This window comes from Felis catus, chromosome A1 (genome assembly GCF_018350175.1).
Source record: "Felis catus isolate Fca126 chromosome A1, F.catus_Fca126_mat1.0, whole genome shotgun sequence".
Lineage (NCBI taxonomy): Eukaryota > Metazoa > Chordata > Mammalia > Carnivora > Felidae > Felis > Felis catus.
In genome coordinates this window covers 4,808,689-4,835,735 of record NC_058368.1, presented here as the reverse complement: position 1 = coordinate 4,835,735, position 27,047 = coordinate 4,808,689, and the positions used below count along the sequence as shown (strand labels likewise).

At 47.6% G+C, this 27,047-nt stretch overlaps 1 protein-coding gene across 5 annotated transcripts in view; it reads left to right on the top strand.

Annotated features, from left to right (window-relative positions):
* Positions 1 to 27,047, top strand: part of SPATA13 (spermatogenesis associated 13) — a 349,273-nt gene that overhangs the window by 24,342 nt on the left and 297,884 nt on the right. For all 5 annotated transcript variants that reach the window (XM_045041159.1, XM_045041126.1, XM_045041265.1 and 2 more), the window contains exon 2: positions 21,141 to 21,176. In XM_045041159.1, coding sequence (XP_044897094.1) covers positions 21,141 to 21,176 — 36 coding nt within the window. The remainder of the gene's footprint in view (positions 1 to 21,140; positions 21,177 to 27,047) is intronic.

The following is a 27,047-nucleotide window of genomic DNA, read 5'->3' as shown; positions in this document are numbered from 1 at the left end:
AACTCATGAAACCGTGAGATTATGACCTGAGCCAAAGCCAAGAGTCAGAAGCTCAACTGACTGAGCCACCCAGGTGCCCCTCAGCTGATTTTTTTTTTAAGTGAGCTCTATGCCCAGCATGGGGCTTGAACTTACCCCAAGATCAAGAGTAGAATGCTGAGCTAGCCAGGTGCCCCAAAGGGTTCACCTAATTCATTTCTTATCTCTCTGGGATCACTCTCACATGTTGCCTGATTTCTAATGTTTGAAAACTGTTGTTTTATATATTCAAGTTTTTTGATTTTTGTTGTTTTAGGTGAGACGGTAAATCTGGTTCTTAATACTCCATTTTTTTTCCAGAATCAGAAATCTTTTAATTTTTCATATCAGACTTTCTTCTGCTTAGATATTTAGGGAAAATGAATCCAAAGCCACTCTCTTGTTGTGAAGTTTCGTAGGCTGAATAGTTGGCCTGTAACAATACTAAGTGGTTCATTTGCCAAGCCCGAAAGAGAGTGGAATATATTCAACAACAAGCAGTCTATAAACATAAAAAAATACGCGTGGCCTTATGGGTAAGTACCAAAATGCAAACTAAACCCGCAGGAAGATGGCATTTCGCATTCCCCAGATTGGCAGACAGTTTGAAAGCTGGGTAATACCGAGTGTTGAAGACGAAGCAGAACACTGAACTTTCATTAACTGCTGGCGGCAGTAAGAAAAAGGTACAACGACAGTGAGAAAGGACTTCGCAGTGTGTAGAGCCTTAGTCTAGATTCTGTAGGAAAGAGAGCCTGGGGCAAAGCCCTCCTCACATGGTACTGGGGAGCACGGTCCCAGGAGCAGAAAGGAAGGAGGAGGAAGGGGAAGTGAAGGCAGTTGCATCTGAATGGCCTCTGAGTTGTTCTAGAATGGGTAGGGCAGTGAACTGCCCTGCTGGTTCCCTCCTCCAGCCCTCCATGGATCCCAGCTTCCCCGGTGGGAGCCGACTCCCCTGTACTTTCAGGTTGCATCTGGCCCAGCCAACAGCTGGAAAGGGAGAGTCCACGGCCAGCATCACGGTGCTTCGTCTGAGTCTGAGGCCGGGAGGAAGTTAGACGCTAGCAGTGGAGGCAGAAACTGCACAAAGTTGTCTCTGCCGGTAGCTGAGCAAAGCTCGCCAAGTTGGTTGCTGCAGGGACGGGCAGGGCACAGTGTGTGGTCCTGGAGACGGGTGAGGCTGAGAGGATCCGAAGTGTCCACAGATCTGCTGGCTGGCACGCCAGCACAGGTGGACACGCGCCTGCCACAGGCAGTGGTGCCCTAGGTACCGATTCCAGAGGGACCAGCGCGCCCGCGAGCTAAGTGCAGGGATGTTCACGACAGCGTGGGGGTTGCTCATAACGGTCACAAGTCGGACTCACCCTGAAAGTCAGTAAACAGTCAAGAGAATAGAGAAATTGTGGTATAGTCATGAAATGGAGTAAGTTTGCAACAGTGAAAATAACCTCCAACTACACACATTAACATGAAAGAATCTCGGAAATGAAATGCACAGAAGGATGTATACGGGCTCTGTTAAATATATTATTTATAATTTATATGTGTATATAAATTATATGCTAATATAACTTATATGTTAATATACATTTATATGTTAATATATTTTTAATTTACATATTATTTTGAGACACATCTTTATAACGAAAGCAAGAGCACAGTTAATGATATTTTGGGTGGCATTCACCCCTGGGAATACTAAGGGGATGTTACTGGGGAGAGGCATACAAGAAACTTCTAGGGTCACAGAGATATTTTATTGTTGAGCCTGAGCAGACATAAGCAGCCTATCTTTTTTCTTTAAATTTTGCGTATGTATTTTACACATTTTTAACATACGGTGTATTTTGCATACATACACCCACAAGACAGTGAGTTAGGAAATATGGGTTCTAGTCCCGGGTTGGTCTCTAATAAGCTATGTAACTCTGGGTAAGTTGCTTCTCTTGTTTATCAAGCAAATAATTAAAAAAATTTTTTTTAATGTTTATTTATTTTTGAGAGAGAAGGAGAGACAGCATGAGCGGGGGAGGGGCAGAGAGAAAGGGAGACACAGAATCCGAAGCAGGCTCCAGGCCCCGAGCTGTCAGCACAGAGCCTGACACGGGGCTTGAACCCACAGACTGCGAGATCATGACCCGAGCTGAAGTTGGACGCTCAACCGACTGAGCCGCCTGGGTGCCCCAAACAAATAATTTTTTAAATCACTTATGTGCCAGTGTTGTGCTGAATACTAGAATACAATGGTGACCAAAACTGGTTGTGATTCTTGCCTCGATGGGCATATGGTCTTATGGGAGAGTTCGACACTGATCTAATAGAAAATTTCAGCCCTGGTAGTGCCATGGAGGAGGAGGACAACGTGCCGGAAGGTACAACAGGGAGTCTGACCTTGTCTGGGAGTTGAGAAGCCTTCCCTGAGGAAGTGGCCGGTGTTGGGGCATCTGAGGTATGAGTAGGAGTTGAGCTGGACAAATATGGATGGAAAACAGGAGGCTTGCACTGGAGGAGAGCGTGCTGGGTGTGTGGAACCCAACGAGGGACCATGTGGGCGACGAGGCTGCACTGCCAGGCCGTCTTTGAGTGTGTGTGCACAGCCCTAGACCCCGTGCGTGTGACGATGACCCCTGCCTTCTCGAAACAAATTCTTGCGGGGAGACGGAGCACAAGCCAAGTGTGAAGTCCGCCAACGTGATCAGATCTGTGAAGGAAATAAATGGGGCTGAGATGGAGAGAGGCTTGAGGAGAAGCGACTCCAGATAGCACAGGCCGGGGGCACCTTTCTGGAACGGGCCATTTAAGCTGGGAGGTAAATCATACAGAGGACCTGCCACGTGGAGCCATGGGACGGCAGCGGGGGAGGGGCCCTGGAGGAGGATTCTAGGCGAGTGTAAGACACATCCCTGGGCGGGAGAAAGATCTGGCTGTGTTTAAGGAAATCAAAGGCCTTGGACAGTGGTGCCAACGGACAGTGAAGCCGGATGAGATGAGAGAGACAGGCTCAAAGCAGAGTGATCCCTGAGTGGTTTTCTCCGCGTGATCTTGAGCCCTCTCTTCCAGCCAGGAAATGGTGACTTCTTTTGCCACGGAGGGGTCAGGACAGATCGGGTATCGTGCATGCCCGAGAGGGATTTCCAAGCACCCGGACCTGGTTGGAAGTGAGGCGGTGGGGAACGGGGTCAGAGGTTTTGAGAATTACCCCCGCCTTTCACGGGGGCGAGACCTACTGAGATAGGGCACCTTGGGTTTCTTGCTGTCTTTTTAAATTTTGTTTTGTCAAATTTGGTGGCACAGGGTGTAAACGAACAGAGTTCTGTTTTGGAGATGTTAGATTTGCAGTGTCTTTTGGACATCCCCCCCAAAGGTGTCAGTAAGCAGCCAGTGAAGAGAGCGGACCCAGCTTGTGAGAAAGGTGTAGATCGGAGAGAGAACTGTGGGAACAGATGGTGTGTCAGCTTCCTGTGGCCGCTGTAACCGAGCACGAAGACGGAGTGGCTTAGGAAACAACAGAAACTCACGATCTCACTGTCCCGGAGCCTGGTAGTCTGAGGTCCAGGTGTCGGCGAGGGCTGTTCTCCTGGGGGATGTGAGGGAGAGGTCTGTTCCAGGCCTGTCTCCTTCGCTTGTCAGCGGCCGTCTTCTGCTTGTGTCTTCATACCATCTCCCTTTTCTTTTTCAATGTTTATCTATTTTGAGAGAGAGAGGAGAGTGAGCAAGTTGGGGGAGGGGCAGAGAGCGAGGGAGAGAGAATCCCAAGCAGACTCCGTGCTCTCAGTGCAGAGGCCCACACGGGGCTCAATGTCATGATCTCGCGAACCATGAGTCGAAATCGACAGTCAGACGCTTAACCGACTTTGCCACCCAGGCACCCTTCTTGTATGTGTCTATCTCTCTGTCCAATTTCCCCTTTTCAGACAGATGTACTGGATTAAGGCCCAGCCTAGTGACATCATTTTACCTTCGTCATCTGAAAGATTCTGTTTCCAAGTAAGGCCACATTCACAGGTGCTGGGGGTTAGAACTCCACATTTTTGTGGGGGACGCAGCTCAACCTGCAGCAGACAGTAATGCAGCTGTGAGCATGGGCGAACTCACCTAGGGAGAGAGTGTCAAGTGAGAACAGAAGAGGGTCAAGGACCAAGCCTTGAAGAACCACAATTAGGTAATGTCCAGGTAGGGGAGGGGAAACTGCAACGGCGAGGGAGGGGCGTTGTCAGGGAGGAAAACTAATAGAGCATGGCATCCCAGAACTCAAAGGAAGAGAAGTTTTGTCAAAGACGGGTGATCACGTCAGTCAGAGTGGCTAAAATGAACAACTCAGGAAACAACAGATGCTGGTGAGGATGTGGAGAAACGGGAACCCTCTTGCACTGTCGGTGGGAATGCAAACTGGGGCAGCTGCTCTGGAAAACAGTGTGGAGGTTCTTCAAAAAATTAAAAATAGACCTACCCTATGACCCAGCAATAGTGCTGCTGGGAATTTACCCAGGGGATACAGGAGGGCTGATTCATAAGGGAGCATGTGCCCCAATGTTTATAGCAGCACTCTCACCAATAGCCACATTATGGAAAGAGCCTAAATGTCCATCAACTGGTGAATGGATAAAGAAGATGTGGTTTATATATACAGTGGAATACTACTTGGCAATGAGAAAGAATGAAATCTAGCCATTTGCAGCAATGTGGATGGAACTGGAGGGTATTATGTTGAGTGAAATAAGTCAGAACAAGACAGATATCATATGTTTTCACTCATACGTGGATCTTGAGAAACTTAAGACCATGGGGGAGGGAAGGGGAGGGGTGAACGGAGAATATCTCTTCATTTCTTCTGTTGATTCCCCTGTGCACTCAGGCCCCGGTGTGTGGGTAGGTCTGGCTCCCTGAGGCCAATCACTCAGTCTTAAGAAGTGCAGCATTTGCAGAAACTCAAAATCCTGTTTGTCTGGTTCTACATCATTCTGTTTATACCATTGCCCCTCCCCGCCCCCCACCCCGTGTGTGTGTGTGTGTGTGTGTGTGTGTGTGTGTGTGTGTGTGTAGGTGTACATATGTAGATAAGGAGGGGGAATACCTGTATCAAATAACTCAGGGAAAAGGTTGGATGAATTCAGTTTTGTGTTTCAGTAATAGACATCTCAAACTAAGCATCGCTTCTCGGACACCGGTGACAATTTCATTACTGGGCCCTGAGATAATGGCAAGTTTACAGGAGAAGGTTTGGTAAATTAGACTTTAAAAAAGATTGACAGCTCAAACGATGAATGGGACACACACAGAAAAGACAGTGTTGTGTGTGTCTTTTGAAAAACCTGCGTTAATAGGCTGCGGTGCTAAATATCGAGTAATGTCGTCTTGAGAGACGTGAAGGGACTTTGATGATAACAAGTAGCTTTTGAGAAAACCTAGAATTAAGAAAAATAATAGAGTTAAGATTAGAATCTTCATTATATAATCAGCTCTTTCTTTATGTGCTGTATTGGTAGTACCCTAACACAGATTTAATTGCATATAATGCATTTCAAAAAGCTTTGGATTAAAGCAAAAAATAAATTATTAATAATAAGGACATAGAACGTCTGTGGGGTTTGTTTTTTACAAATGGAAAATATTTGCAAAACAATTTATTTTCCACTGTACATCAGCCTTTATTCACTATATTAATGATATCTTAAGATAGCTTATTTTTGGTTCTATTTTTAACTTACAAATATAATGCAATGTTAGAGACATCTTAAAATATATGAATAAAAACACAGTACAGGGGCGCCTGGGTGGCGCAGTCGGTTAAGTGTCCGACTTCAGCCAGGTCACGATCTCACGGTCCGTGAGTTCGAGCCCCGCGTCGGGCTCTGGGCTGATGGCTCAGAGCCTGGAGCCTGTTTCCGATTCTGTGTCTCCCTCTCTCTCTGCCCCTCGCCCGTTCATGCTCTGTCTCTCTCTGTCCCAAAAATAAATAAACGTTGAAAAAAAAAATTAAAAAAAAAAACCACAGTACAAATCTGTGTACACAGTACCCATAAAAAGAATGGATAGAGTAGAAACCCCTTCCATTTACACTCTCCTCTCTGGCCATTCTCTCCAGAAAGTGTTTTGTACATTTACTGCATATATACATACATATATACGTATACACACAATCTGTATTACTGTTGTTTTTTTTAAATATAGAAATTTACTCTGGTTCCCTTTCACAGTTCCTGGTGAGCAGTCTGGAATTCTGGTCTACCTCTTTTTTTAAAAAAAAAATTTTTTTTTTAATGTTTATTTATTTTTCAGACAGAGAGAGACACAGCATGAGCAGGGAAGGGGCAGAGAGAGAGAGGGAGACACAGAATGTGAAGCAGGCTCCAGGCTCTGAGCTGTCAGCACAGAGCCCGACGTGGGGCTCAAACTCACGAACCGTGAGATCATGACCTGAGCCGAAGTCGGACGCTTAACCGACTGAGCCACTGGTCTACCTCTTAAGGTCATTCAAGGACCTAGGTTCCTCCCAGGTGCGCTATGGCATTGTCCCCTCCAGGGCATGGCTTCTCCGTCTTTGGTAAAGGATTGCTGCTTTTTACTTTTTCTGTTTTTGTTTTTGTTGTTTTTTTTTTAAGTACGCGCTGTGCCAAGCTTGGGGCTTGGAATCATGACCCTGAGATCAAGAGTTGTGTGCTCTACCAACTGAGCCAGCCAGGCACCCCGATAAAGGATTGTTTTTTAAAATCCCAAAAGTATCACGAACCACTATTTGTAAATTACAAAAAGAAGGAACAACTATTATAAAAATGAAATAAGAAACATAAAATATCCCTGTGCTGTCAACTACATAATTGGGAACGAAATCATGACTCCTGATACTGACAGGCTCTATGTGCATTTTGAATGGATACCATTTATATCAGTGCTCAAAGTTTTTAATGCGGCACATATGCTTACTTCTTCCTGATTTTATCTAGGCTGTATTGATATTTGTGTATTTGAGATTCACGATATGGAAGCCTGTGCTACGGATCATTTACTTTCAGCCTATCTAGTTCTCCAGGTTTTGGTTTTCTTAACTCATTGGCCATCCATTCTCCCCTTTGGGGAAAGAAGAGGAACAGTCAGTGAAGAAGGGACTTTCCCCATCATGACTATGTTTCTTCAGGCATCTTCCTGGAACTGGTTGTAGGCCATGTAGACAGACATTCCCCGGGAAGACTCTGGAATGGGTCACAACACTGCATCAGTTAATTCTGTTCTAAGATTATTCCCTTACACAGGCTGAAAATTCACTTTCCGTACGATTTATCATCCCAAGTGATGTTCAGTCACATTATCCAACGTAAATTACCAGAGCTTCGACAGTGAGCTAAAGCCAACGGTAAAACGAAAATGAGCACACAGAAAACAAAATGTTCCCGCCTCGAGTCCTCCAAATCAGACTGTAAATCCCTTCCCACCATCAGATTCCCAGCAAAAGCCTAGCTCTTCTCCTGACTTTGCTTCTCTATTATTATTATCACCTAGGTGAGAATAAATCAAAGGAAGGAATCGATAGGCATTTGAAAGTGCACCGCATTCCCTTTTATATTAGTACCTTTTACTAACATATAAATTATCTTTGCCAACTTGCTTTCCACTTCAGTAGGTCTAAGAGTTTCTCAAAGTAAATAATATATTGAGGGTCCTGATTTTATTTTATTTAAAAAAAAATTTTTTTTTCAACGTTTTTTATTTATTTTTGGGACAGAGAGAGACAGAGCATGAACGGGGGAGGGGCAGAGAGAGAGGGAGACACAGAATCGGAAACAGGCTCCAGGCTCCAAGCCGTCAGCCCAGAGCCTGACGCGGGGCTCGAACTCACGGACCGCGAGATCGTGACCTGGTTGAAGTCGGACGCTTAACCGACCGCACCCAGGCGCCCCTTGAGGGTCCTGATTTAAAAAAAAATTTTTTTTTCAACGTTTTTTATTTATTTTTGGGACAGAGAGAGACAGAGCATGAACGGGGGAGGGACAGAGAGAGAGGGAGACACAGAATCGGAAACAGGCTCCAGGCTCTGAGCCATCAGCCCAGAGCCTGACGCGGGGCTCAAACTCACGGACCGTGAGATCGTGACCTGGCTGAAGTCAGAAGCTTAACCGACTGCACCACCCAGGCGCCCCTGAGGGTCCTGATTTTAAAACAGCTCTGCTTTTTCTCTCCCTCTGCCCCTCCCCTGCTCATTCTTTCTCCACCCCCCTACCCCACCCTCTTTCAAAACAAACAAACAAACAAAAGACAACTCTGCTTTTTTCTGCCTCGATAGGGGAGGAGTTAAATGCTAGATGACGTTGCATTTAATTGTAGAGAAATCCTGTTCTTTGACAACCTGTGTGTAGTGCTCATATTTTAACATTGTTTTAAATGTTTACATTTTGATAAAGTTGAATAAATCTGGGTGGATATATGAAACCCTGTTCTTAAAAGATACTGTTTGTGTGTGTTTAGTGGCAGTAATCAAAGACCACCTTGGATGGATTGGAGAATTGCCTCGTCTCTTAGATCATGGAATTAACTCACAAATAGGGTGCTACCTGGGGGCTTAGCAGGGGAGGTCCAGGGGCGGGAGTTCAGATTTAAGTGTGAAAGATAAAGTACAGTTAACCCTTGAACAGCATGGGGGTTAGGGGTGCCAACCCCACACATGCTTTAAAATCTGTGTATAAATGTTGACGCCCCCCAAATTTAACTACTAATAGCGAGAACTGCCAGAGATCACTTTTTATTGCAAAATACGATTTACTGGAGACGTGAACTGCTCACTGGAAAATGATTAGCATCACAGGGGTTTTAAGTAGCTACTTTGAGCTCACTGCAATTCCAGCAGGGGGCTACAGTATGCACTGTAGTTAATTGTATGCAGTTATGATCTAATATTGCATCTTTGCATTTGTTTATATTTTTCTTGACTGGGAACGGGACCACGTGCAGTCTGCGTGTGCGCACGTTTTGATAAATTTTAACTTTGTGATAGATTCATGCATATTTAATGGCAGTAAATGATAAAATAGACTATCTACATGTACTTTATGCATTCGTGACCTACCTGACCTTTTCTTAATTTTCAATATTTCTAGACTGAATGGTTTGTCTGTGAGTCTTTTCAGATTGTCGCAGATCTGCAAAAAATTTTCCGATACATTTATTGAAAAACTCTGCACGTAAGTGGACCCCTGTGGTTCAAACCTATGTTGATCAAGGGTCAACTGTATATGCAGATATAAAATAATATTTTTATGGATGTTTGGGGAATATGGTCTCATGGGTGAAACGGTGCTTTCTTGTCTGGTGAAGGAATAAATGCATGTGTTTTGATCCCTCTTGGTGTAGGGACAAGGGAAAATGGGAAAGATTGTAGTTCATGAAACTGTCTTTCAAATAATCGCTATGAAGAAGACATGATAAATGTCATGTAAAAGGGTCTGAGGACACACAAAATTTAAAAGGGCGTTTCTCAGGGGCACCCGGGTGGCCCAGTTGGTTGAGCATTTGACTCTTGATTTCCGCTTAGGTCATGATCTCATGGTTCAGGAGTTTGAGCCCTTGGCAGGGCTGAGAGCAGGGAGCCTGCTTGGGATTCTCTCTCTGCTCGTCCCCACTGCTCATGCTTTCATTCTCTCAAAATAAGTAAATAAACTTAAAAATATAAGGGCATTTCCCAAGGAATGCCCATCACATTCTTTTAGATTTGTCAACAAACCCTAAGATGAGGCGCAAGAAAGCAGCCGAGGCATTTTTGTCAATGGAGGAGTAGATTCCTTTCTGTGCACACAGCAGCATAACTGACATTTTTTCCCCTCCTTAATAAAGACTTTCACTCCCTTGCCCTTCAGAATTGACCTTCTGAAATACAGTACAGCATTTCTTGCATAATCATCACCTGTTCCACTCCACAATTGCCACGCTTGTGACTCACACTTCTGGATAGAAGGTCTTCAGACCTGTTGAGCTGGAAGCAACTGTAGGTTCCTGCCACGTTCCTTTGGTATTTGGGGCAAACCACAGAGAAAATACAACCATCTTGTAACCATCCACGATTTTACGATTAAGTGAGAGGTTAATAATGGACATAGTATTCATAGAGGGTAAGTTTAAATATTAGCATCCATTAGGAGTTTTTGCCTTGTATAAAAATTTTCTTACTCCGAGGGTATCTATGGGCCGTCACCCCGAGTCTAGGAGATCTACTAATTCATTAGCAGGTAAATACACAGGCCGGCACAGCATCCTTGAGCATTGCACCACAACAGCCTTCCGTGCATTGAGAATGCGATCGAAAAAAAAATCTGTAAATAGTATTAGTGAGCAACAGTTTTAGACAGATACATGAGAAAATCGTTCCCATGGTGTTCTCGTTGCGAGTTCTGTGATACACGAAGGAACCTTCAGAAGGAAGGCCAGAGTGGAGCCCAGCCACGGAGGGGAGTTGGGGCACGATGTGCAGAAGGACTGGCAGAGCTGGGCCAGGCAGTTCTGTGTAGTAACAACTGCTACTCCTACTTCTAGTACTCAGGGCAGCCCTGCTTTATTGAGCACTTACTATGCGTGGCGCCAATCTGAGCACTCAACGTGCACCAGTATTGAATCGTGACAATAATCCGTGGTGACGGACAGTCACGATCCCAGGTTAGAGCTGCAGTACTGAGTGTCAGGAAGGCCTGCAGCTCAGACAGTGGGCTTGAGACAGGTCGGGGCAGGACAGCACCAGACACGTGCCCCCAGCCCCGCCACTTACTCATCATGAGTTACAGGCTCCCAGCGACAGCGCAGAGGGAAGCCATGTGGATGGTGGCCGGGAAAGGATGCGCTCGCCTGCGACACACGTAAAGTGGCCTGTTAAAAGGATGATGCGCAGGGTCACCGCCGCTCTTACTGTTCCATCATTTTGGACCAGCCTCTCCTTGCGTCCCTGGCCCCGTCCTTCTGTACCCTTACTTGTCCCCAGCCCACCCTGCCTCGCAGATCCCGTGGAAATGCCAGCCCCTTCACAGAGCCTTCCGGGCTCCCCTCGGCCCAGAGAACCCGTCCTGCCCTGGCCCCCAGCCGTGCCCCCTAAGAGGCTCACTCCCTACCTTCCAGTCCTTCTGGCGGCAGCTGGCCCGACTGGAAAGCATCTCAGGGCCGGTGCCCGGCCACCCAAGTGTCCCCCGAAGCTCTGAGCACAGTACCTGTGCAGTGCTGAGCTGAATTCTGTTGAGGAGCCTCTGGGAAGGGTTAGGACCCGCCAGGCGACCCTCTCAGGTCTGCCCAGGGGCAGGTGGGGCTGGCCTGCTGGGACGGAGCCCACTCTGCATGTGGCATCATATCTGTGGTCAGTACCTGGGGCCGTGGGTTCGAAACCCTGCTCCTCCAATGACTAGCTGTGCGATCTGGGGAAGTTACGGAGGCTCGTGTTTGTCTCCGTTATCTTTTATTAAAAAAAATTTTTTTTATTGTTTATTTATTTTTGAGAGAGACAGAGACAGAGCGCGAGTGGGTTGGGGCAGAGAGAGAGGGAGACACAGAATCTGAAACAGGCTCCAGGCTCTGAGTTGTCAGCACAGAGGCCGCCGCGGGGCTTGAACTCACGGACCGCGAGATCATGACCTGAGCTGAAGTCAGACGCTCAACCGACTGAGCCCCCCCGGCGCCCCTGTCTCCATTTTCAAGTAGGAGTAGTGTACTGTTACCCCAAGTGTCATCATGAGGATCGAATGAAACTTCATATGCGCTTGACGCACAGTAAGACTTAATAAACCTCATTTATTGTCGTTATTGTCTGTGCACAAGCCACCCCAGAAGGTGCACATTTTACTTGTACGTTAGGCCATGAAGCTTAACTGGGAAGGTCCTGGGGAGAATGGTGGCAGCACAAGGGCTGCTGGGGGGGCCTGTGCTGCCAAGTAGGGTTTGCTGCGATTACAGGTGGGGTCACACTCGGGGAGCTGCGGTACAGGCTGTGTGTTCCCGACTCTTAAATCAAGGTTAAGATGGGTAGGTTCAAGGAGAGACCAGTGCTCCCGGCTTCTTTCGTTTTCAGTTTCCCAGTCCACTGAATGCGAGAAAGTTTGGCCCTGTGCTCTCTCCCCACCCCTTCCCCATCCTTCCCCCTCCCCGCCCCTTCCCTGGCTGCCCCCTCCCCTTCCCCCCCACCCAGAGCTTCCTCCTCACCTCTTCCTCATGCCCCCTCCCCTCTCCCTCTCTGGGTGCTCCCTCCCCATTCCTTCCTCATGCTCCTTCTCTACCTCTTCCTTGTGTTCCTTCCTCCTCCCCTTCCCTCGGTGCTCCCTTCCCAGAGAACTAGTTTTATCAGCCTGTCTGTGAAGAAGACTTCTGCCTCCAACGGATAGAGTGACTTAGAGGCTCCAGGAACCCAGTTGGCTGAGGAGGCACGAGGTGGCAGAAATACTGTGATGGGCCCAAGGGGGTGGAGGCTACTCAAGAAACAGAACGCAGTGGTCATATGACGCCTGGGAGCACAGGGACCATAACAGGCAGCTAGGACGTGCACCCAAGTGAGCACGCAGAGCGGGAACGCGCCCGGGGCTTTGTCTTTGCTGCAGGTCCCTGGACCCTTCCAGGCCCTGCCTGAGGAGGAGGTGGGGGAGGACCGTCTGAGTCAGCTTGCTCCACCCCCCAGACTCTGCTTCTGGTTCCGATGCAGTGCTGTGTATCACGACACTACCAACAAGGAGGCAAGAGCTCCCTGCCGATCTCTTTCTTCTCCATGCCCTCGCAGGCCCAGCGGGGCCACCTTCTTCCCCACTGCCCCTGGTCCCTGTCCTTTGCCTCTGCCTATTCTACTTCCGGCCTGAATCAGACCCGCTCTTCCTCACCGTGGCCGACGTCTCTGCCAGGTGCCTGGATGTTGTGCCCTGCACCTGCCTGCCTTCTCAAGGGACAGCACCCTGGCTTTTCCCGTGGAAATTCCCTGAGCCTGGGAGGCAGTCTCCACCTTGACCTCTTCTTGCCTTTTTCCCTGTTTCCATCCTGCTGTGATGTGTCTGGACCCTCCAGCTGGCTGGCCGCCGTGACACGTTGACTCTGGCTTCTTCCCTTGGACCTGACCCATCAGCTATGCTCCCTCCCTGCAAGGCCGTGCTCCGCAGGCGGGTGAGGCCAGCTTTCGCCTGAGGCTGGAGGCTGGGCCCACACTTTGGGGTTTCTGCCCCCCACTTCAATCAGCACCCAGAAGTGGGCGTGACTCCTGAGTGCCTGGTTCTAGGAATTTTCCTTTTCCCCATCCCCGAGGCAATGCCACCTTGACTATTCTGCTTAGTCACCACACTCCACAGTTGGTCTGGGCCCCAGTACAGTCCTGGGAGGCAACTTGGCCTTCCAGCCCCACCCCTGGGGACCACGGTGACCAGGCCGTCAGAGCCTGAGAGTGTCGCTGCTGATGAGGATGGAACCCTGAGCCACAGGAGAGTTCTGGAACCCTACCACTGCTCTCGGTGCTCAGGCTGGGCAACACACCCAGTGGCACCAGGACCCTTAGACTGGCCAACAAGGGACTGACCCTGGCTTGTTTTCTTCTCCACGTGTGGCTGAAAACACCGGGCTCTAACTTTACTGGGGGAGCGGAATCCCAGGCTCTGACGTTGCGCCTGGCAGAGGACGTACTGAGACCATGGCCTCCTCCTCTGGCCAAGACCTGTGCATCCGGGCACGTGGTGGTCCTGATCTTAGAGGCAAGAGGCGGCCACTGATGCCGCCTGCAGACCCTTCCGGCAAAAGCAGGTCTGGAAGGCCCCGGAGAGGTCACGAGGGATGAACTGGCCAGGGCTTGTGAAGCCCTGACGTTCTCTTGAACTAACAGACCCAGAACTCACAGACCGGGTCACATCCCCGGGCTTCTCTGCCTTTTCTTCATACACTTGTCACGGCGGCCGTCCTGTCCACCTCCTCCTACCGCTCGGACTGTGAGACTCAGGGCCAGGACCTAGTCTTGCCTACCGTTGTATCTATAAAGCAAACTCGGTGCCGGACTCACTGAGAGGGTAGAGGCGTTGGGTGTCCTGCAGGGGTTGCCTGTGGCCCCTGCCTCTGACCGTGGGGCCCAGCAGGGACGCGAGGGACTCGGTCACTGGAAAACCACTGCCAAGAAGCCAAGCGGGTAAGTGGTCGATGATGCCAGGTCAGTGTAGATTTCAGACCTGCCCGGGGGTCTTGCTGCCTCCACCCTGCATCTCAGCCAGACCCTCCGTCACGGACACAGGGATTCTGTGAACCACCCCAGAGCGGGCAACTGTGCTGCACTTTCAGACCAAAACGCTTTTAGACTCCGGGGGGTTGGGGAGGGGGGTGCAGGGCAGCTTGTGGACAAAACTCTCATCCGTCTTGCCCAAGCTTGCTCTGTCGGCCTCGGATGCCCCCTGCCGGTCAGGATCTGGCCAAGCCGCTGGCCACCTAATAGCTTGAGGGCGCCTTCCGGTGTAACCAGGATGGGCACAAAGATTTTACCTACTGGGTCTGAGCGGCCAGAGAGACACCCTTATGGGAAATACTGACTGACAGGCTGCCCACTTGGACTTCACGTTAGGACCCTTCAAGTTGGCCGGGATGATCGAGGTCATGACCCTCCAATTTCAGTGGCTCCCGTGGTCCCTCTTCCTCTGCCAGGATGAGCTCCTGGCGTCTGTGCCCCACCTGTCTCTCATTACTGGCCCCACAACTGGGGTGTGTGGTAGGGGCCCTCGTCTTCCAGAGGAGTCATGGCCGTGGCTGCTGAGCAACCGCGGGCACCGTACCCATCGTCTGTTCCCGTCGTTACGCCACGTAATGAGCCACTCCGAAGCCTAGTGGCTCACGACACCGAGCCTTTGTGTAGTTCGTGGGTTTACAGATTGGGGATGCACCTGGGCTTGACGGGGCCCCCTCACCTAGCTGGCACCCAGCTGGGGTGATGGGGCTACGCAGCCGGGGGTCTCTCGTCACGCGGCAGGCTCGCCCGGACATGTTCTTCGTGTGGTGGCAGAGGGGAACCGCGAGCAGGTCCAAATGGGGCTTCCCAAGCCTTTGCTGTGTCCCGTTTGTGAATGCCCCACCGGGCACCGCCCACGTGTCTGAGCCCAGAGCCAGCGTGGGAGGATGGCACAAGGTCACGTGGGAAACGTCGGCACACCCGGAGGAACTTCCCCCCGATCCACCCGCTCGGTGGCCTGAGCCTGGGTTTTCCGAGCAGCACTCAGAGCGCTTAGTACTCCCTCCCCGTGCACGCTGCACCTACCCCGTGCTCTCCCCTCAGCGCCCCGCTGCCCACTCCTCGAGTGGGACCCTCGCTTTTGCTTGAGTTCCCTGGGTTTCGTAGCATCCCCTTCCTTCTGCCCGGCCTTCCCCCTCTGACCCCTTCACGCCGACCGTTGCTCAAGTTGCGCCTCCAGCTGCCTCTCGGCCTCTCAGCTCCAGGCTGTGGAGGACCCAGGCAGCCACACCGCCCCCTGCCCCTTCCCCAGCACCTGGGGCAGGGTTTGGGGACAGTGCCCTGGGTTCTGCCTGTGGCGAGGATGAGGACAAGATGTCTACAATCAAGGGGGCGCCCGAGGGGCTCAGTCGGTTAAGTGTCCTACTCTCGATTTTGGCTCAGGTCACGATCTCACGGTTCATGAGTTCGAGTCCATGTCTCAGTCTGCACTGACATGCGGAGCCTACTTGGGATTTTCTTCCTCCCTCTCTCTCTCTGCCCCTCCCCCGCTCACACGCTCGCTCGCGCTCTCAAAATAAATAAACTTAAAAAAAACACAAAAATATTAAAAAAAAAAAAAGATATCTAGGGGCGCCTGGGTGGCTCAGTCGGTTAAGCATTCACCTTCAGCTCAGGTCATGATCTTGTGGTTCATGAGTTCGAGTCCCGCGTCGGGCTCTGTGCTGACAGCTCGGAGCCCGGAGCCTGGAGCCTGCTTCGGATTCTGTGTCTCCTTCTGTGCCTCTCCCCCACTCATGATCTCTCTCTCTCTCTCTCTCTCTCAAAAAATAAACGAACACTGGGGCGCCTGGGTGGCGCAGTCGGTTAAGCGTCCGACTTCAGCCAGGTCACGATCTCGCGGTCCGTGAGTTCGAGCCCCGCGTCGGGCTCTGGGCTGATGGCTCAGAGCCTGGAGCCTGTTTCCGATTCTGTGTCTCCCTCTCTCTCTGCCCCTTGCCCGTTCATGCTCTGTCTCTCTCTGTCCCAAAAATAAATAAACGTTGAAAAAAAATTAAAAAAAAAATAAACGAACATTTAAAAACTTCCTTAAAAATAATAAAAAAAGATATTAAGTCCTGCTCATCCTAAAAATTACATTTTCCTTGACCTTGTGAGTCCTTCAAAGTCCCATATCTCTTTAACTTCTCTTTTTCAAAAAAGAAAAGAGAAAAAGCTTTGAAAGAGTAATCCACACCTGTGCTTCCATTCCTTACCACCCACCTGTTCCCTGATTGCCTACAAATTTTTCTGAGCTTTTCTCCACTTTTTTTTTTTTTTTGCCCTAAAAAGTACTCTCTTGAAGGTCAGCAGAGTTGGAATATTGCATGTGTTTGTAATGTAACTCTTGCAAAACCCTAACAAGACAGGTCTGCATGGCCGTGTCACAAGTGACGAAATCAAAGCTCAGCCTGATTCGGTAATTTACGAGGTTACCCAGGACAGGTTATGGAACACAGGCCCGTCTGACTGCAGAGTCTAAGCTTGGAGTCCTTATCCTAACCCCGAACACAGGGCCGGGGTGTGTCCAAGTAGGAATCCTCCTAACCCGGGCTGTGCAAAGGGTTGTGCATTACTTTGCTAGGGCTATTGAAAAAAGGACCCCAGACTGAGGGCTTAACCAACAGACACTGAGCGTTTCACAGTTCTGGAGGCTGGGAGTCCGAACTGAGGTGTCGGGAGGGCTGTGCTCCCTCTGAAGCCTCCAGGGGAAGATCTGTTCCAGGCTTCTCTCTCCTGGCTTCCGGCGTCATGGCTCCAGGCTTCACGTGGCATTTTCCGTGTGTGCGTGTCTGTGTCCAGATCCCCCTTTTAATGAGGACATTGGTCAGAGTGGGTGAAGGCCCACCCTGATGACCTCGTCTAAACTAATTATATCTGGGGGTGTCTGGGTGGCTCAGTTGGCTAAGCGCCGACTTCGGCTCGGGTCTTACGGTCTGTGAGTTCAAACCCTGTGTCCGGCTCCGTGCTGACAGCTCGGAGCCTGGAGCCTGCTTGGGACTCTGCGTCTCCCTCTCTCTCTCTGCCCCTCCCCCACTCACTCTCTGTCTCTCTCTCTCTCTCTGTCTCTCAAAAATAAATAAATAAACATTAAAAGATTTTTTTAAGCTAATTATATCCGTATCAACCCTCTTTCCAAATAAAGTCACATTCTGAGGTACTGAGGACTTCAATGTATGGATTTGAGGGCGGGGGATACCATTCAAACCATGAGCAGATAGCATGATGTCACCGCGGAGCCCCTACCCAGATGTCCAGAAGGAGAATTTACATTTTAACAAGATACCCAGGTGATTCCAATGCACATTAAGGTGTGAGAAGCACTTGTCTATAGCACTTTCTGGAAAGAAGTTTGGCAGCATGAAACAGGATTCTTAGGATGATCCTAATTCTTGAATTTCACTTAGGATAGAAATAATTTTAAACACGGACAAAGACAATGTATATGAAGATGTTTATGCCAGGTTATTCCATAGAAATAGAATTTTTACACAGTAAGCACGGCTTCCTACCATTTTTAGCTGGACAATTGTTCTATTTCAGGTGATATATGGGTTAAAGATGCTCTTGTGGGAAACATTTTCTGAAATCGAAACTGACTTAGAGCCAAACTTCTGGAAAAACACCTATTTGTAAACTCAGGGGTTATAGCAAAACGACCATGGAACTAGAGGGCTGACTTAACTACGGAATGATAATTTTGTTTAGTGTGATGAAAGCGTTATGCTTATGTAAGAAAATGTCCCCTTTAAAAAATTTTTTTTCAACGTTTATTTATTTTTGGGACAGAGAGAGACAGAGCATGAACGGGGGAGGGGCAGAGAGAGAGGGAGACGCAGAATCGGAAACAGGCTCCAGGCTCTGAGCCATCAGCCCAGAGCCCGACGCGGGGCTCGAACTCACGGACCGCGAGATCGTGACCTGGCTGAAGTCGGACGCTTAACCGACTGCGCCACCCAGGCGCCCCAAATGTCCCCTTTTAAAGAGGATATTGAATGATCGAGGGGTGAAGTACCAGGAAGACTGGGATTTGCTGTTTAAAAACCCAGCAAAATGAAAATTCATGGCATGAGCGGAGTGAAGTGATGGCTGTTGAATCTAGGCGATAGATTCGTAGAGGTATTTTCAGCTCCGTTTTTGAGGCTACTTGACAATTTTTACTAAAAAAATACAGTTTAAAAATACAATCATGTAAAGTATAAAAAAAAATTTTCTCTCAGATGTTCTTTTGGCTGCCATGTCTTCTCAGTTATTTTATAGTCAAACCGTGTTAAACAGTCGATTCACCTGTTTCCTCCGTGTCTTAGTTTGTAACAAAGTCGGGCACGTCTTGTTGGTCGTTGTTACTTACTGGGCTCCTTTGAAAGGAGAGATTTCTGGGGGCGCCCGGGTGGCTCCCGTGGTGGTGACGCGTCCTCATGATCTGGCCTTTGGGACTTCGAGCCCCGCATCTCTGTGCTGACAGCTCGGAGCCTGGAACCCGCTTCGGATCCGGTGTCTCCCTCTCTCTCTCTCTGCCCCTCCCCCTCTCGCGCTCTGTCTCTGTCTCTCTCAAAAATAAACAAACAGTAAAGAGAAAAAAGATTGCTTGGTTTAGCGTGGGACGGAGGAAAGGAATTGCGTAATTGCTGACATTGTAATCCACACACACTGTGTCAGCCTCATGCCATCCTCCCTTTCTGGTTGCTTTTGTGGCACCTTCTAGATTTTTATGGTAAGAGCAGTAATTTCTCAACAGAGCAAGGCCTGTCATTTCCTTTTTTTTTTAAATATATATTTTTTTAATGTTTATTTTATTTTTGAGAGAAAGAGCATGAGCAGAGAGGGGCAGAGAGAGAGAGAGAGAGAGAGAGAGAGAGAGAGAGAGAGAGAATCTGAAGCAGGCTCCAGGCTCTGAGCTGTCAGCACAGAGCCCTCTGTGTGGCTTGAACTCGTGGACCGTGAGATCATGACCTGAGCCGAAGCTGGACGCTTAACTGACTGAGCCACCCAGGCGCCCCCAAGGCCTGTCATTTCTAAACAATGACCTGGATACTTTCTTCACTTAGTGAGACTTCACCATAACCCCGAAGCAAGTTTCGTGTTCCCGAACCCCCCTGAGTGCTGGCCTCACGCTTCCCGTGTGGACACGAAGTGAATGTTGCTCTGTTTTCTGCGGTGACCTGCACCCCAGCCCTACCGTGATGTGGACGGCACGGGCAGTGTGTGTCGGGGGGTGGTAGCCACGGTGACAAGCGTCCGGGTTCCGAGCCCCACAGTAAAATGGCAGGAACCCCCATCCAAGCCCCTCCGTCCCCTGGCAGGTTTCGGGACGCTCTGCGCCTTTTCCTCAGATGTTCTTACGGTCCGTCAGCCCTTGGTCTTGGTGTGTGGCTTTGTCCTTCTGCTCTGCTTCTGGGCCATTCCTCCTGGTTGGGCAGGCAGGCTGAGACCAGCGTGACCGTTCTGTCACACGGTGGCTCTCCTCCTATGACGTGGTCACTCTGATGGGCCGCGGCTGCCCTGCCTGTAGCCGGGATGGCCATTTCCCAGCAGAGTTATACCCTCAGCGGCATCCAAAGGGGAATTCTTCCCATTTCTGACAGCACCCTGGCCGTTGCACTAATGTTATTTCGCTGACTTCCAACTTCCTTGAGGTCTCGCTGAAAGGACTTGGAGCATCCTTCCTCAGCAGCTGGGTGGGAAAGTGATACAAACTACATCCATAACATTGGCTTAAAATTGCCTCTCTGTGCCCACAACCCAGCAAGGTCATTGAGCTGCATTTGACATTACTGACTCTACCCAGGCGGGCTCTGTGCCCCAGGGACCCGCACAGAGCCCCAGAGCCTGAGCACCCTGCATCCGATCCCCTCCTCCCTTGCCGTTACCCTCATGAGCTATTGTGTCTCTAGCGTTTTCTCTCCCAGAAGATTTATTGTGTCCTTGTTTAGAGAGAAGCCCCACAGGGCACTCCAGGATGTGTGGTATGCCACACAGTTCCAGCAATAGGGTGACAGTTCTGTTCCCCCCTGGCCTGCCCCCCACCGCCCCCCCCCATGGGATTAAAGACACGATAAATCACATGGGTGCAGAGACAGCGGGCCTCCGTCGTTCCCACCCAGGCCCACTGCCAGCATTCAATAAACACGTGTTGGGTTGGTGAATAAAAGAGTGAATAGGTAGCTGCCCATCCAGATGGTATGATGAGCATAAATTAGCATGATCCTAACTAGGAAGGGGCAGGCAGCTTCCACGAAGGGTGCTTCTGGAAGGCAAGGGCTGGTGATGGGCTCCGGAAGGATGGGATGAGGCTGTAGGGACTGGGGAGCAGAAGTTCTCTACACGTGGGGGACCAAGTGGGGGGCCAATGGAGGGAGCTAATAAATGTCTGCAAAGGAGCAAGGATTCCCGAGAAGCTGCCCAGTTTTTCGCCACAGAGAGCAAATCCCCAAGATGGCAACATGCATTTGCATGTGCTTACAATGTGCCAGGCAGTGCTCCAAGCCCTTTGTGGATATTAATTCACTTAGTCCTCACTCCATTCTCTGCCGTTAGCCTGGCAGAGAAATGAAATCACTGCCCCGGGTCACGCAGCAAGAAACCGCGGTCTGGGATTTGACCCTATGCAGTCTGGCTTCAGAGCCTGTGCACTTAACCAGAGATCAGTGGATTTGAAACCCAGGGCTCATCGTTACGGAATAACACAGCCAGAACCGTGGGGTTGCGGTGCAATCCAGATACGTTAGGTAGAATGCATCATTTTCTCAGTGCGCTTAAAATCTGCTATTAAGGGCGTGTAAATGTATACGCGTGCATTTACGTGCGCGTGTGTGTGTGCGCGCACAGAATTTATTTTTTCTCAATATATATTTTTTCAGATCAAATAGAGAACTGACATTCTAATTTAACTTCCAATGATCTCTCACACATCTGCGCACTAACAGCACATCTTTTCCTTCCTTTCCAGGACTTGTCCTTAAGAGTCGCCAGTGCTCCAAACCTGGTAAGAATGGCCTCCAGACCCCCATCCCCTCCCCCACCCCACTGTCTCTTCTGTTTCTTCTGGAGTCTCAGACTGACAGCTTCACCTTTTTCTTGACTTTCAACATATACCGCCCATCAGGCCCTTTGGGTGACGTCTTCCTTTTTGAAGTTAAGGCCTCCTCTTACTATAATTCTGGGTCATAAACGAACTTTATTAATGTTCAGTACTGCCACCAACTATTCTGCTGTTTTGGCCAATCCACTGGTGGGCGAACTTGGGGATGATTTTATTTTGTAAGCAAATGCGAATTAGTCACCTCGCCCCAATGGAAAATCAAACATGAGGCTGTTACATTCTTAAGATATTTTGTTGTGATAAAAACCTGGGAGTGTTCTGGGGCCTTTTGCTTTTTATTGGATGGATATAACTTTAGGGTTTAACACATTTTAGTATGTATATACGTGTATATGACGTATTTATGTCTTCTTATAAATTAAGTTATATTAATAATCACTTCATGGTTGTGAGGCCAAAGTATCTTTTCTGATGGACAGATAGAAGTGTTGCAAAAGATCATGTTTGTCTCAGCATTATTTATAGACATGATTTCCACATTGGGGCTAAAGACAGACAAGTAAAGAGTCTAAGGAAGTCCATTTAAGTATTAAATGAAATATCTTTGTATTCCTTATTCTCCAACTAAAGTGGGTAATGGCATATGGGAAGCTTTGACTGAGTTAGCAATGAGAAATTTAGAAAATCCAATCTGAGATTACATTACATGTCAGAAACTCAGAGGTGTCTATTCATTAGAAGCCATTGATGACAAGAAGGTGCAGGTTCTTAGCTAGGTGATTGGATGGCTTTGTTGAAGTTCGCTGATTTCGTGTACCATCAACCTTACCTGATGTCGCCATTCATTTGCCATTTACCGTTGACCTGAAGTGAAAAATATTTTGCTTCTTTGATGCATTTTTTTTCAATTTTTAACTATTTGTATTTGTTTGTGGACAAATTACATGATGGCATTTGGGTTCCAAATTTTTGTATGTTGTGTAAGTGGATTATCATATTCCTTTGTATCTTCACAATCATTTGGTGAAAAGAAATTATGAGAAACTCTTAAAAATTTACTGAGCCTGTTTTTAATATTTAGTATGAAGGAGAGTAGTGAAACATCTCTGACTGGGTGGATTTCAGTGGGCATATTATTATAATTTGGGTGATACTCAGGGAAAGTGAATGTGTTTCTAAAGAAGAAGGAGCCCCAAGGTTATATGATTTTTATCAATGAAAGCGAAAAAACACTATGCATTTTTATAACATACTATAGAATAACTACCAATTTAATAGCAGTAGAATTAGTTCCAATTTCTATATGTTTTTTGTTCTGTTTTGCTTTTTGGTAAACTTAGGATGAAAAAAAATATCCAGCAATAATTTTTGTGTATTTTAAAACATTTTTTTATGTCACACACTAAATGATTATGTAACTTACTGTGTGTGTGTGTGTGTGTGTGTGTGTGTGTGTATTCTCTATTTTTTTCCTCTTGTGCATCCTTCCCAATTAGAACAAATATCACTAATGAAAATGCTTCTCTGAAGTCAGATTTTATATAAAAACACAACTCCAGAGGGGAAACTATCAAAGTATTCACAAAAATTATAATGCTTGTAAATAATTCTTGGAATCCTAGGCAACAGTGGGACTCCAAAGGGAAAGATACATTCTGGATACAAGAAAAGCTTCTATTAAATAGATGTTTTATTTTCTCAAAGGAGGTCACATGAGCAATGATAGCTGTAGATTTCAGTGTTGCGCTTCTGTTTCTTCTCGTCCTCTCTGGAGCCAGTGAAGACGGGGGAGGTTGGGATCCCCATCACTTTCTCCCTGGAGTACTTTGGAGAGCCTCTGGCCAGCTGCAGCATTTTGTGCTCTTCCAGAATTCAGACAGTTAGCTTTATTGGAGCTTAGCCTCTCACTGTGTGATGCTCTGGCTTGGGCTGCTTCCTTGGGAAGCCCGCCACGGAGTGTGGAGACCCACCAACAGCCAGACCTTGACCTCCTTAGCTTTCCCCTTCACGGCCGAAACCCCCAGGCCATGGGCATGGTGTCTTAAGAGATTTGGGCCTCATTAAGAGCTATACTTTGGGGTGTAACGTTTTGCAGTTTTACTTGGTTCCTTGTTTTATGTTGTTCCATTTCAACTTGAACATTTGATTGTATAGTTAAAATGCTTGAGCTTTTAAGTTATTTGTAACTGATACTGTTCCAGAATTTGGAAAAAGCAAAAATAGAGTGTTGTGTATTGTCACTGAGTTCCAAGATATAGTCATTCTCATGTACTGGTGAAGTATACGTGACCTTCTGAAAACTTGCTTTGTAACCTTAATCAAATATTTATTAACATTTGAATTAAAATATATTCATATATTTTTTTTAACGCTTATTTACTTTTGAGACAGAGAGAGACAGAGCATGAATGGGGGAGGGTCAGAGAGAGGGAGACACAGAATCTGAAACAGGCTCCAGGCTCTGAGCTATCAGCACAGAGCCCGACGCGGGGCTTGAACTCACAGACCGCGAGATCATGACCTGACCGAAGTTGGCTGCTTAACCGACTGAACCACCCAGGCACCCCTATATTCATATTTTTAACAACAGGTTTATAGTCATTTGAGATGGAAACCATTGACCAAGAACTGCCTATATTTATTCTTGGCATAAAAATGACACTTTTATGCCAGATGAAATTTACCATTCAGTGGCAATCAGTTTTTAACATTAAAACTGAAATTATTGAGAACCACTTCAAATTTAAGTACCAAAAATAAAATGAAATTGTTTTAACTCTGGAGTCCAGCAAGCTCAGTTGCCCACAGAGGCCACGAGAGGGAGCTGTTGAATCTTAAATTAAATATATTCGAATTTCAACAAACCTTTGGGCGAACTATCCAGATAAACTGGTCCGCAAAATGTAATGCAGTGTAATAAGTGGTAGCATGGTTTTTATTCCTATTAGCACAAAAGTTATGCATATAATTAAATTATATGTGGGAATTTATATGCAGTTAAATTCAATGGATACTTTTGAGCGCATGTCATTTACAAGGCACTTTCTTCTAAAAGGGATTATAAAGATAAGTAATGCAAATGGTTCGTAAGCATGTGTGTGTGTCTGTGCACGTACAGTTGCATTACAAAGTAGAACATAAAATGTAAGAACCATAAGAAACAAAGTACCGTGGGGTTTCACAAGAGAGAGCCTGCATGGCAGGAGGCAGGATGGAGAAGGTGGCCTTTAAGGATGCACATGGGGGAGGGGCGCCCGGGTGGCCCAGTGGGTTGAGCATCTGACTTCTGCTCAGGTCATGATCTCACGGTCTCTGTGCTGACGGCTCAGAGCCTGGAGCATGCTACAGATTCTGTGTCTCCCTCTCTCTCCCTGCCCTCCCCAGCTTGCCCTCTCTCTCGATAGTAAATAAATAAACTTAGGAAATTATTATTTTTAAAAAGGATGCACATGGGAGGACTCCCAGAGTGTGAGAAGATGGGGCAATATGCTAAGTACAGAGCACAGCGTAAGTTAAGGAATTTTGGGGAACCCCGAAGGGTCCCATTTGCTGGAGGCACAGGTTGCGTAAAGGTGATTAAAGGAATACCAAGCAGAAAAGGCAGGTCAGGCTGCACTGTGGTCCCACATAAATGCTGGGAGGCTTATTTGTACCTAATTGCTCTGCATGTGAAAGTGTGGCCAAAGGAACCTGTAGCTGGCACTTCTAGAAGTGAGAGTGGGAGGCATATCCCCGGCTATCTATGCTTTCCCCTATTAACTGTGGTGGTTTGGGGCCTTGAAACCATAGAATATCCTAGCAGCGTTTAGGTCCGTGGAGCTAGATTTAATAAAATGCTATAGTGCTCACTGGTTATTAGGTGTTATTCACCAAATATCTTTTGAGTACATATTAGGCATAAATTCTTAGAAAATCTTAATATTTCTTAATTACAGTATTCTGAACCTGCTAAAGCATTTGTAAGTTTTTCAAAAGTAGGTGAAAGTAATCTCTTTTTTTAAAAAAGGTTAATAGATGTTTTCATTATATTTATTTATTTATTTTTTAAATTTTTTTAACGTTTATTTTTGAGACAGAGAGAGACACAGCATGAACGGGGGAGGGGCAGAGAGAGAGAGGGAGACACAGAATCCGAAGCAGACTCCAGGCTCTGAGCTGTCAGCACAGAGCCTGACGCGGGGCTCGAACTCACCGACCGCGAGATCGTGACCTGAGCTGAAGTCGGACGCTTAACCGACTGAGCCACCCAGGCGCCCCTTCATTATATTTATTAAGACAGAAATGACTACTTCTTTTTTTTAGAAGATTTTTTTTTTTAAATTTTAGAGAGGGAACATGAGTGGGGGAGAGGGGTAGAGGGAGAGAGAGAGAATCTTAAGCAGGCTCCATGCTTCGTGTGGAGCCCAACGTGGGGGCTCAATCCCATGACCCTGGGATTGTGACCTGAGCCGAAATCAAGAGGCAGACGCTCAACTGACTGAGCCACCCAGGCGTCCCTGAAGTGACTACTGTTTAGAGTACTTGCAGTAACTTTAAAAACCCAAAATGAGAAAATTTTTTTAGAGCTAAAACAAAACAGAAACTACAGGAAGTGGGGTGAATTTCATTCTGAAATTTTCTGGCCACCAGCGCAAGGTAGACAAGACTGTGGTCCACGTTGTTTTCATTTGGCGAATCCATCCGCTGAATCAGACGTTTTCCTGGTATTAAACTCTAGCAAAAAATTATAAGGTAGGCTCTTACATTAAAAGAACATTGAATAACGTGCTGAACAGTAACTTCAATCGTTTCTGAAAAACACAGAGGTTGTTCAGTCACACTTGGATCTTCTCTAAAGGTAGACATTAAGGCATGGCTTAAGTAAATCATTTCTCTGGAAGGTAGAGATACCATGATCCCGATGGCTTACTTTTTGATCATCTAATTTAGAGAGAAAATTCGGGAATAATGAGTGATGTCTCATAGTATGATCGGTGGAGTAGTTCCACCCCTACCTGCAAAGATGTCCACGTCCTAATCCCCGGAACCTAAACATATTCCTTTATATGGCAAAGAGGCATTAGGGGTGCTCATCGGCTGATGCCTAGACTAGAGAATGATCCTGGATTATCCGGTGGATCCAGTGAAATCACAAGGGTCCTTAAAAGTGGGGAGAGGGGAAGCAGAAGAGCGGGTGTGGGGAGTTCTGCGTGCGGACTGGATCTGACATTGCTGGTTTTGAAGGCGGAGGAGGGGCCAGCGGCCCAGGAACATGGGCTACATCCAGGGGCTGCGAAAGGCAATGAAAAAGATTCTCCAGGAAAGAACACAGCCCTGTTGAGCCCTTCATTTTAGCCCGGTAAGACCCCTGTTGGGTGTTCCACCTACAGAGCTGTAGGTGACAAATCTTATTTCAAGTTTGTGATAGTTAGGCACAGCAGCAGTAGGAAACCTACACACAGATCCTCTCTAATATCGCAGTCAGTTCACGATAAAATCTCCTGGTTACTTGTCATGAAGGCATTTCACGTCGGTGCATGTGAGCTGGGAGCTTCAGTTACCAGAATTGAGGGGATGAAAATCACGAATGTGTGGGAGAAGCTTGTGAATCATGTATTATGCAAGTTTATGAATCACAACAATCCATTTCAAAACACACTGGTAGAAGGGTGGTCAAGGGAGAGGGATCAGATACACCTTGGACTAGACTCCAGTCATGTATCTATAACTTGCTAACCGATTGTTGCCCTAAGATTCTTCAAACTGTAGGACTTTGGATGAAAGCTGAAGTCTGGAGGTTCCCAGACCTTGGGAGGTACTTAAATATTTATTGGA